Source organism: Mus caroli, chromosome 14 (genome assembly GCF_900094665.2).
Source record: "Mus caroli chromosome 14, CAROLI_EIJ_v1.1, whole genome shotgun sequence".
NCBI classification, from domain to species: Eukaryota; Metazoa; Chordata; class Mammalia; order Rodentia; family Muridae; genus Mus; species Mus caroli.
The window spans coordinates 23,823,414-23,835,927 of record NC_034583.1 but is presented as its reverse complement, the minus strand read 5'-3'; the positions used below and the strand labels follow the sequence as shown (position 1 = coordinate 23,835,927).

General features: G+C 45.2%; 1 protein-coding gene across 1 annotated transcript in view; it reads right to left on the bottom strand.

Moving 5' to 3' along the window:
• Positions 1-560: 560 nt before the first annotated feature.
• Positions 561-12,514, bottom strand: part of Eaf1 (ELL associated factor 1) — a 13,271-nt gene continuing 1,317 nt past the window's right edge. Inside the window, exons 2-6 of the mRNA XM_021182036.2 lie at positions 11,002-11,096; positions 8,574-8,710; positions 6,399-6,589; positions 4,318-4,551; positions 561-2,258 (exon numbers count right to left, since the gene is read on the bottom strand). Of these exons, the coding sequence (XP_021037695.1) occupies positions 2,212-2,258; positions 4,318-4,551; positions 6,399-6,589; positions 8,574-8,710; positions 11,002-11,096 (704 nt within the window). The 3' untranslated portion in view covers positions 561-2,211. The remainder of the gene's footprint in view (positions 2,259-4,317; positions 4,552-6,398; positions 6,590-8,573; positions 8,711-11,001; positions 11,097-12,514) is intronic.

The window sequence follows — 12,514 nt, the reverse complement described above, 5'->3', positions numbered from 1 at the left end:
GGAGTCCTTTGGTTGGCACAAGGATACCCCTGAGAAGCCATCTGGGAGGCTACATTCTGGATTTCCAAAAATAGCTTTCTTACTCTGGTGAGGGAAGCAGAAAGAACCACCAGAGGATTTGTGCAGAGAGCAAAACCTGGAGCCATCTACAGAAGGACCTGTGGTGCTGGGTAAGCGGGTGACTAGATAGTCTGAGGCACAGAAAGCTCAATTTATCAAGCCCAGTGCCACATGCAAGTACTTCCTATGGCAACAGTCCCCAACTAGAATGCCAACACCACAGTTCTGTCTACACAAACCAAGGCTTTTGGAGAAAAGCGGGGCAAGGGGAGACTTAAATAGGCATCTTTAGTTCAAGTTCCTGGAACCTGCCACAGTTTGAACAGGTGAAGAGCAGTAAAACAGTTCAATCCCCACATCTGGTGACAACTCAGTCACCCAGTCACAGCCCTCATCTTCCCTGAGCTATCAGTACCAAAGAGGTTTTGTTTGGTTTTTCGAGACAGAGTTTCTCTGTGTAGCCCTGGCTGTCCTGGAACTCACTTTGTAGACCAGGCTGGCCTCGAACTCAGAAATCCACCTGCCTCTGCCTCCCGAGTGCTGGGATTAAAGGCGTGCACCACCACGCCCGGCATTACCAAAGAATTATTAAAGCAATTATTTGCTATAAATAGGTTCCACCTGCCATGGATCCACAGAGCATCTCCCAGTGGGCTGAGACTGAGCAGAGAGTATGGGTGCACACTCGACATCTGAGCTTGTGCAGAGAGGGGTAGGTGTGCTGCTGGGCAACGGCCCCACCCATCTCAGTTCACTTCAGTCTCTGAGAGGATCAGCTGATCTGTATGGTGTGTCGACCACAAAGCTAATCTATATGACCTAAGGCCCCACCAGGTCCAGACCACCTTCCTCCACTATGCAGGAGGAAAGAACAGCATTGTTAATGTCTTAAAGCGAAAAGATAGGGATTTCCTAGGATATATTCATTCAGACCACAAAGATGGGCAGACACATAAGTCACCACATACTTCCTCAATGTGCAACACTGACTAGTGACCAGTTTCCAGCAAGAACATTTATTTGGAAATGGCACACAGCAAAAGGCAATCTTGTGATTCTCTTCTATAAAAATAACCCACGAGACTGGGAGTCAGGCACCAACAGCGGCACAAAGCAAACAGCTTCTAAAGACTGTTCCATACTGCCCAACTCCTGTCTGGATTCTCACCTGTGGAGCCTTGCTGCTGGCTAATGTGCTCAGAGGTTCTTCACCACATCCCTCTTTGATTCCTACCCTCTGCTAACATCCTGGGAATGAAGAACAACCTAGGGATGGATCTGCACAGAAGCAAACTCCTCAGATGAGCTGAGGGTGTGTGTCAGCACGACTGACGGCAGCTGTGCTATCTGCTCACTCTGCCTTGAATGTGCTGGAACTGCCCAGCACATTCTGAGTCTGAACCCAAGCTGAATGCCAGCAATGCTTTTGTCTTTCGGAATCCAATAGAAAGTTCCATGCCAAAGAATCTGAAGCCAGCAAGTGTAATGCAAAAGAGGAAGTCGCGAGCAAGCTCGCCCAGGGACAGTGACTGGCAGTTCCCTGCTGTGTGCGTCCCTTTTCCTAGCTGTGCTGGACTGAGCTATTGGATCTCCAGCGCGCGCCACACACACACACACACACACACACACACCCCAACTGACCCAAAGACTCTGCCAAGGCCAACTTCTATGGTCTGGTCAAACTAGGTCACAAACTTCCTTACCACTTTGTATCAACACTGTAAAGTGGTCTTAATGTATTTCTATGACACAATTTGAGGATCTCTTTTCTTTCCGTGCCCTTAAAAGACTTGTATTTTACTGATAGAGATCACCCAGCCTAACTGAGCTGCTCAATCACTGACCTATGAAAATATGGATTTTGAGTATCCTAGACCAGGGTACATTGGTCTGCTTTTCATTAACAATGTTAACCAAATAAAAGCTGTTAGTTCTCCTATAAATAAACTCTGAATCAAGAGATTGTTTAAAAATTACATGAGAAAATTACCCACCACCACCAAGTTAAAGACTGAGTATCTGAGTGCTTCCAGGCCTTAACTCCTATTGGCTCTGATCTGCAACATCCTCCTGTGACATGTGGTCCTGGCAGGTGGAGCTGGGTCTTGCAGCATGTTTGAGTTCCAGAAAGCAGATTTCAAAAGCCTGGTGCTAGTCATCACTGTCACTGCCAGACTCACTTAGCTGCAGGTCATTTCCTAGGGAAGAAAACAAAATCAAAATGAAAGCACAGCACTGGTCATTAGCGACTTCCGTGGCTCCGCTGCCTCTCCACTTCCTCGTGCTTTACCTGCAGCATAGCTCACTGCACTTTAATGTTTTATTTTGCCTTCACTTAAAATACCAAGACTTCCTTAAGATTCTTTGGCTGGCTCAGCTATCATCACAGTAAGAGATGGCACTTGCTGCTCTTGCAGAGGATCGAGGTTCAATTCCTAGCACAGACATCTGTAACTCCATTTCCAGGGGGTTCAGTGCCCTTTCTGGCCTCCTCAGGCATCAGTGCATGTGGAGCAACACATATAGGCAGGCAAAACACATAAAAGATAAAAAGAATAAATATAATTTAAAAATTAAAAAGGAAACAAATGAAAAAAAAACCAAAAAACCAAAAACTTTGCTAATCCAATTTATTAGGCAGGAAAATCTCTTTGGCTCACAGAAAAGGCTGGTGCAGTCGCACTTTTGAAAGAAACACTATTTTTATCATGTGAAAAATACAGTTTGGTACTGCTTATTAGTACTGAAGAGGAGCAGCAAAACATGTTTAAATGTGTTAATAAATAGCAAAAAATGCAAGTAACATACAGCACTTGTCAGACGGGTTCACATTACGTTGATTTATAATTAGATTATTTTATGTACATCAGAATTTGGCTTGGATGCACGTCTGTACACCATGTGGGTGTCTGGTACCCTTGGAGGTAAGAAGAGGGAGTTGGATCCCCTGGAACTGGAGTGGTTGTGAGCTGCCATGTGTGTGCTGGGAACTGAACCCAGGTCATCGGGAAGGACAAGTGCTTGTAACCCCTAAGCCATCTCTGCAGCTTCATTAAGTTCTTTTTAAAAAAAGCTAAGCACCAAGGAGGCTGAGGCAGGAGGATGACAAACTCAAGGCCAGCCTGGTTCTACACCACCATCCCAAACACCAAAAGAGCTAAGGAGAGGCTTCCATTCTGGAAGCTGAGTGCTATTACATCTGCCGTACACTAGTCTAACGTCCTCTCTGCCCATCTCTGTCCAAGGTATTTATATTACTTTAAATCTCAAGTTTGAACCAGTCAGCTCTCAGGAAACTCTAGTTTCTTATTTAGTATGTAGGTACCTAGGATGTAAGAGGACTCGACACTGTAAGCTCACAAAACAGAAATGTGTACAAAAGAGCCACAGCTGGTATCAGCTGGATGAAAGTGAAGGTCTGTATTTCTAACTTCTAGCCTAGCTTTTCTGTTCCTGGAACCCTTCCAGAGGTCCCATCCCCATCCCAAGGACTTACTTTGTGACTGTGAGGACAGACTTTCTACCCGGGCCTCACTTGTACCGCAGATAGGGCACACCAGGCACAATGCCAAGGTGCCTGAGGTCGGCAGCTGGAGGGGTCGGCAGTGGCCTGAGTGGGTGGAGCTCAGACATGGCCTACACATACACCAAGGCACTGCATGGCAGGAAGGAATTACCCAGCCTGGAATGTCCATGGTGCTGAGACTATTAATGGCTGTCTGGGCAACACTGCAGGGTTAACCAGGTCTGCAATCCCACTTCTGCTGCCAGGCCTTCCAAGTCCCTCAAAGGAAGATTACCAGGAGGGAGACTAGTCACCAGGTAAGATTCCAGGGAGAGAGCAGAACTCCCCACTCTCAAACAAAGCCAACTTTATTCTGGCTTTCCTGGTTTATATCGATTGGAGGAACAGCTACCCAAATATGACAACACTCCTTCTCTTCTCTTGCCAAAGCGTAGGAGGTGTCCAAAGAAGGTAATTAACTTTTAAAGGCCAGGAGGAAGGCAATGGAGGCATATCTTAAACCTGGTATATGGAAAACCAAAGAGCCTACACAATTAAGTTTAAGCATTTTGCAGAAGTCATAGCCACAAGTAAGAGGAAAAAGAAAAGACTGGGAGTTTTGGGCTTCCCCAGTTTGTCTTCATCAAGACCTTTCTTGTGCCCACCTGCCTATAGTTGATAGGTTCTGGCACAAGGCAAAGAAGTTGCATATGGCCCTCCCTATCTCAGCCCCCAAAGGAGGGCACACTTACTGAGCGTGTTCATGAGCTGAGAGCTTCCTTGGGGCCGGCTGGTTCCATTGGCCACCGCAGGCCTGCTGTTGTAGGGCTGCTGGTGTGAGGGCTGGGGAGGTGAGGCTGGGCCATTGTCCTCGCCTGCGCTGCTGGAGCTGTCGTCGTCACTTCCCGAGGAGCTCTCGGAGTCGGAGGAGCTGCTCCCACTGCTGCTGCTCATCTGCTCAATGATGTCCACCTCGGCCCTCAGCTCTGCAAGGACACAGCTGAGATGACCCAACTGCCGCAGGGGACTTCTATCCTCCCTGCTTCCCGAGGAAGCACAATGAACCCCCAAACCAATAAGAGTACCTACTCTGTCTCCAGAATTGATGGTAATACTGAATTCACCAAAATAAACAAAAGGCCTGTTTTAGAATGACTCTTCGGTGTAAGAAACACATCAGGGTTATTCATTATCATCAATCCCTTAAATAAACACTTTGATCTGGGTGTGATGTGTGCTATAACCTAGCAGTTGGGCACTGGAGCTAGGAAGATTTTGAGTTCAAGACCAGACTGGGCTACAGAGCAAGATCTTGTCACACACACAAAAAAAAAAACGTGAATTATTGTGTAAAACCCCAAGAGAAAAAGAATAGAAAAGCATTCATCTAGCCATTGCAAGTCTAAGGATCCTCCTGTCTTTGTTTCTCTCTCTGTCACTGAGATTAAAAACTCTGGCAGAAGAAAGGATTTATTCTGGCTCACAGTTCCAGGTCCAGCCTATAAGGGACGTCACCGAGGCAGGGGCTTGACGCTGAGCAGAGGCAGCTGAAGCTTCTGCTCATGCCAGGGACGCAGTCCCAGGGACCGTTGCTGCGCGCTTGTGTGCACCTTCCTCAGTCTAAGTTAGACAACCCCTCAGAGCATGCCCAGAGGCTAAGTGAGCCTTCATAGGAGTGCCAATAGGCGAGTCCCTAGGGGCTTCAGATCCTGCAAGTTGACAGCACTGAACACCACAGCTGCTCAACAACGAGATCAATGTCAACGATGGACTCTCTACGCCAAGGCTGGGCAGCCAGAGTCACCCCAGTCCTTTCTGACCCCCAAAGAAGCCTGTAAATAGCCCTGGCACAGGAGACAAATGGTGAGATGCCACACCCTCTTTTTGACTCTCACACATTTGATCATGGCTTCGCTTGTCCTGCATTCTTTGTGGATGTCTACCAGAAGTGAAAAAAACATGTTTTCCCTAATCAATCCAATGTCCCTGAATACGTGTGGGGCTAACAATACAGCCATAGATTTTTCCTGTCCAAACATCACCATGGCCTTACGTGACTCCGGCCCACTCTTGGCCTAACTCCCGTTATACTACAGTGGAAACTTACACAATAGCGTTCTAGAATCAGAGAGGGAAAATAGTCAAGAGGTGCCACAGCTGTTTAAAACTCAGGGTGACTGTGCCTATGAGAAGGCAGATTTCTACAGAGTAAGAAAGGCAAACTCCCAGGAACCAACCTTCAACTCCTCTTTTCTGCTATTAGGGATTGCAACTGTTCCATTAAACTTATAAATGTGAAATATGCTTAGCCCCATAATACCTAAGAGTCTGGAGGACTAGAACACTCTACCATGTGAGACAAAAACCAAGGTAAGCTTGTCTGAAGTTCGCAAAAGAGCAAAAGGCTCATGGCAGACCTCTAAGTCCTTCTGGACCAGATTTGTCAATTGGCCTCGGCCTTTCAGGATTACATGCAGTCAGCAAAAGAGCATCTAACCCTGGCGCTTGTGCAAGTTCCCTTAGTAAAGCGCTTATATTTGCACATACTCATCAGTAGATGAGCCCAGAAGCAACACACCTAGAATATTCTTTTTGGACTCTACAGCCCTGTAAAGCTTTGGTTGACGGTAACGCGTATTTAAACCCTAAGTTTCTAAGAAGACAGTCACACTCGAGCCACCACACCTGGACTCATTCTTGTCCAATGATGTCCACAATAAAGTCTCAGTCCTCACAAGCTCCAGAGCAGGGAACTCTGTTAGAACTCTGTATGGTAGCGAGCTCCGAGAGCACCTTGCCCACCCCACACGCTGGCCCAGCTCTGGCTCTCTACCTCTTTTGATGTCATCCAACTGGGGCTCAGGTGAGGGGTTATCCTTCAGGGGAGAAGTTTTGGGTCCAGCTGGAGGCTTCGTTGGGGCTCGGAACGGCATGGGTGGAGGTGGAGGGGGTGGCTGTGACGGCTGTGGGGGACGAGCGGGCTGCTGCTCCATTCGAGCTTGGATTTTACTGCTTCCCTCAGCTCTGAAATAGATATCACATCAAGAGGTAAAGCAGTATTGCTCAGGATGACCAAGCACACAGGCAGCGTTTGCAGAACCAATGTTCTTTCCAGGTGACTGAAAATCTAACTGTTTAATTTCACCACAAGAATGAACTCAATGTCCATGTCTACTGCATCCCAGAACTGAACTATGCATCAGTGATGCAGAGTCAGTGAAATGACTCTGCTTGCAAGGCGCTCACCCTAGAATTCAAGATCCTTTAGCTACAGCCTTCCAAGAGCTAAGATTTCAGATGTGCCACATCTAAGCTCAGCAAGGAGATAAAACAATGTGATTAAGCATTTTTACAGACTTAAATTCAATATAAAGTTGTTATAATAAATATACAAGTTTCTGGATAAACTGGATTATGAATTAGCCTAATGTTTCTTAGCTAAGCATCTACACAAATTCCCTAGACGTCTCTGCAGGTTCTGACCTAGTAAGTCTTGAGATTCTGTGAGCATAACAAATACCCAGGAGGTATGGTGATAGTCCCCAATCACAGAGTAGAGGACGGAGCACCAACGGATATCCCAGAAGGAGCACGTTTAAAACAGGCCTTGATACAAACCAACAAAGGAAAGGACAGGAACGGGTACCATGGGCACTTCGCCTGAGGTGAGGGCTTAGATCTCGAAGTCAAATTACATAAATCACAACTTCTGTAACCCAAAAGAATAGCACTTTGCTACGATTACTGGTAAAGTTTAGGTGTGCTACACCTACAACATACTGGCCCATGATAATCTCAATGAATGGGAGCTGTTTCCTTTTCTAGAGAAATGAGGGAAAGAAAAACAAACAGACATCAAGCTGCAATATAGTCTCTTAATTAGTGTTCTGTGAGAAGGAGGGGGAGGGGGAGGAATGAGAGGAGAGGAGGGAGGGAAACTGTGACTGGGATGTTAAAAAAAAATACATACACACACACACACATATAAATATATTAATGAAGAAAACCCCCTTTCTTTAGTGGACTTGTGATTTTGCTCAGTGGTGAAGGCACTCGCCTATCATGTACAAAGCTCTCTCTCTGCATTTGATGCCTAGTGCCCTCCCCGACGAGAACCTTAATCATTATCTTACAATAATTATTGTATTCCAGTTATAGAATGTATTGACTTTCAAATAAACTCTAATATTGAATGATCCCAAAAGTTCACTATTTTAAAAGTTAGGAAAGTTTTGGTTTTTTTTTTGTTATTGTTTTTAAGTTTTTTAAATTAAAGCTGTATTTATGCTAGGCCTTCTACCACGTGAGTCCTGAAGACTGAACTCAAGTCATTAGACTTGGTGGCAAACGCCTTTATTCACTTAGCAATCTTGCAAGACCACTGTTATTTGTTTTTGTTTTGAGACAGGGTCTCCTGCAATTCAGACTAGCTTCAAAGTTACTCTGCAGCTGCAGAGGGCCTTGAACTCTTGATCCTGGTGCTCCAACTCTCAAGTACTGCACTTACAGTAGGACCCACCATACGTAGTAGACGACGTTTTATTTTGATAGTATAGGCACATCAAATATATCCTAATTTACAAGCAGTAATTTAATAAAGTCATGCAATTATTATTTTGTAATTTTCAGTCTATACATATAAGCTGAATGCCCTACTTGATAGTATAAGAGCAGTTATGAGTCTGACAAAATTGGCTCAATTATAAATACCCTGTTCTCCCCAAAGACTTCATGTTTTAGCTTTCAAAAGCATTATTTCTTTTTATTGTATTTGAGAAAAAAATGTACATTTTATTATTGATGTGTCTGAGACAGGAGTGGCTAATATTACCGATTGAACACTAATGAGCAAGGAGATGTTCACTCTTATAAAACCGGACTGAATGCCACAAAGATTTCTCAACACTTAAGGCTATTCTTTAGGAGAGCGGGCATCTGCCGGCACAGGAGACCCCGGTTTCGATCCCTACCGTACAAGAGGAAGGGAGGAGGCGGAGGTCGGCCATACCTTGTCTTCTTGACCTGAATGCTGCTGCTCAGCTTCTCCAGCACATACTCGCCAGTGTCGTGGTTAATAATGAGCACACAGTCTTTCTGATAGGGCCGCTTGTTCCCTTTGAACACCGTCATTGGCGGCGTGGACCCCTGTTTGCCACAAAAGTCTAATATAAGTACACCAATTATGCACGGTGCGCTAATCCTTCATCAGACCGCGCAGAAGGGGCAGATGGCTGATCTCTGTCTGACTCCCCTAGCTTTCCAGGCAAAAGAAAGGAGCAGTTATATATAGTAAGCACCTGGTTTTAGGGAATCGAGAAATAGAGCATAAAAACTTTAAGCTACTAGGCAACTAGTTCAAAGAATAGCAATGCCCAAACTGAGGACAATTAACCTTGCCCTACACTACACAGAGCTATGACTAACTGGTTAGAGGAGGGAGTGATCTTTGTATTTCTTTGTAATGGAAGAGCCCAGGGCTTCCCCCTCATGCAAATAACCAAGGCAGCTTTCTCCAAGGGTGGCCAGCCCATCAGCCCGGTGAGGGAGTGGAAGCGAGCCCAAGTTACTTAGTCATCACCCCAAGCCTTTCAACAGCTCCCATGCTGCTTGCAAGCCAAAGGATGTCGTATTTAAGGCAGGGCCTGACCCCACCAACCATCTCAGGGCTCTGAGGTCTTTAGCAAGTAAGAGGCTCTTGTTCCTGCCTCAGGGCTGAAACTGGCCTTCTGCCTGCTATATTTTGACACTATCTAAATTCCTAAATTAACCTTCTGTTAAGTTCAAATAACCCTTCTCTGGTTTGCCCCAAGTGTTTATTTTGGTTTGGTTTTGAACCAGGGTCTCACGTAGCCCATGCTAGCCTTATACTCTCAACCACCTTGCTTCCACCTCTCAAAGGCTAGGATTACAGGAAAGCATCCTATCCAGCAGCTACTATATATTCCTATATTTAAATTCCAGACCCTAAGCTGCACAACATCTGGAAATGTACTCATTTGGTTTAAAGTTAATTCTTAGAGCCCAGTAATGGGCTTGTACATTGGACACTGATTTAATATTTGTTAAATATAAGATTTAATTTGTTGTTCAGAATTTATAAAAGCACAAAACAAAACAACAACAAACTAAATTGCTTGGCTCTTCAGCCCCTTAACTGCACAGTAGAAACTTAAGTCTGAAGGGCGCGTAGGGACCATGTACCTAACCCCTTCGTTTTTCACTTGGGAAACTCAGGTCCAATGGGAGATGATGTAATCTTCCATGGGCAACATGTAATAAAACAGGAGTTCAGATGAAAAGGCTGTTTCCTCTGCTCCAGGGCTTCCAGGTTTGCTGCAGTCTGCACTCTGTCACCAGTTACAGAACTTGCTGTGTCTAAGGACAGAGCTGTGACACGTACTAAGGAGCTTTTCTAGTCTGTTTTCTGTTTATTTCTTCTGTGTGTGTGTGCATGTTTTCTCATGTTTTCTGTGTGTGGACAGAAACATGTACAGGTGCATGTGTGTATATACATGCACCTAAAAGCCCAAAGCTGGCATCAGGCTCCTTCCTCAATCACTCTCCACTTTTCTTTTTTGAGGCAGGGTCTTTGCTGAATCCAACTAAGTCCAGCTAGCCAGCGTGCCCAGGGGGTAGCATGTCCTTGCCTGCAACTGTGGGCTCACAACAGCTGCCATGTCTGCCTAGGTTTTTTACATGGGTTCTGAGGCACCAAAACTCCAGTCCTCCTGCTTGAGTACTTCATTTCCTCAAGCCATCTCCCCAGTCCAAGGTGTTGTGAGCGCAGACACAGGTCTCCCTTCTGTTTTCCTTTGGCTGAACTGGGAATTGACCCTAAGACCTCATGCATGCAGGGCAAGCCCTCTCTCACTGAGCTACCACCCCAGACTCACAGTGCTGCCCTGAAGAGAGCCTTACAGTACAAAGTCTTCTCTTCCAAGTCTTTGGTGCAGCTTTTAACTGAGTTCTTCACCCCTAAATTAGCTGAGTATTCCAAACTTTGGTTCCTGCCTGGGACCATCAGCCTGCACCGGATCCCTTACTAAATATAGAGATGTCACTCTGGCTCCTGGCCTGCCTTCTGGCTGTTCTATGTTCAGGAGCTGCTATTGCTACGCAGGGCACATAGGGCCCTTTTCTCCAGAACTGCTTGGGATAAGTGTTATATATGACTAGCAAAGGGGCCACTGTCTAGACGGAACCTTGCCTACTATACTATATATTGGACGGAGATGGGGAGTAAAGAATAGAGACAAAAAACTACCTTAAACCAAGTCCTAAGACACATGAGTAAGAACCCATCTGACTCCTAAATTCCTTTTTTACTTACATTAGCTCTCTAAACATCTAAAAAAATAAAAAATAAATAGAAGGAAATCTGAACTGTAAATAAAACACAAGGTCGTTACATTAGATCAACATTGGAAACAACTTACAGGGATGTGTGGCAGCGTAATGGTGACTTCATCTCCTTTGCCAACCTGGAGTTCTCCTTCACAGGAAGTGTCTATCGATGCTGGCTTAAAATCATCTAAAAGGAAACAATGGATATTTCCCACTGGGTGGCTGAAAATGAAGACTTCTTGGGCATTTTAATTTCAGATTAAATAAAAGCAGTTGAGAATGCCTTTATGTGCCTGTATATGCATAGGTACATGTGTACAAATATCTGCAGGTACCTATGGAGGACAGCTTTAGATAATCTCTTAGGTACTATTTGTCTTGTTTTTTTTTTTTTTTTTGAGACAGGGTCTCTCATTAGCCTGGAACTCACTGAACAGGCAAGGCCAGCTGGCCGGTGGGTCCCCAGTAATCCTTCTGTCTCAATATTCCTGGCACTGAGATAGAAACTGTTTATCCTGTGGCTCCTTTATGTGGATTCCAACCCAGATATTCATATTTTCATAGCAAGTACTTCACAGAGTGAACCAACTCCCCAGCCCTATCATTTACAATTCTAAAAGACTTTGTCATAGAAAACTTAATATACTTCATTCATAGTATAATGAGCCCCAAATGCTCTCACCCAATAGTTAACCAACTCAGAAACACCTCTATATATGCTGCCTTCAACTATACTATCATTTAGTGCAGGGAGCTGAAACTTACATACCCTCTGAAACTTACACTCTTATGCTAATGCAAGACAATCCCTTCTTCCAAGTGTCAGGCACACAATTAACATCTCACCATCCATAATAAGGTAATTACCAGAACTGTGTACATAAGAACTGTGATAGCAAACATTCTTTTTTTTTGGGGGGGGGGGGGTCGAGACAGGGATTTCTCTGTGTAGCCCTGGCTGTCCTGGAACTCATAGACCAGGCTGGCCTCGAACTTAGAAATCTGCCTGCCTCTGCCTCCCAAGTGCTGGGATTAAAGGCATGCGACACCTCTGCCTGCTTCCAGCAGACATTCTTAACTATAAATCCTACATAAGACACAGCAGGCCACATGAGGTTGGCCTCTTTTTGCACAGAAATGTTCAAAAATAGAACATGCCACATTCAAGTTCTCATTTTGGTGGGGGAAAAAAGTCTGGCTATGTTCAGAAGCAGACTGGCGAACTCCAGAAGTTAGCCTGCTTATTCTTGCAAATTACACGTACACAATAGGAAGAGCCATTTTAATTCGCACCTGACTCAAACTGCAGGCCAGGAGCACATGTGCAGAATCGCACTTAAAACTTACACTTGCCCTTCTGTGGAGGAACAAATTAGTCAACTGGGAAATGGCAATCTTATCGTTTCCCCAGTACTGTCTCTCTGCAACAGCTGAATCTGCTGTCGGTGCAAAGCACAGATGCAGCTGTGTGACAAGAGGCCACACAGAGATGGGACTTTAATATCTAACACACCCCCCTGCCTGTGTGTTGAGTCACATCGATTAGCTCCCATGACAAAGCAGGTCTTAACCCACACTAACGCTTACCGGAAACCCGACGCCTGT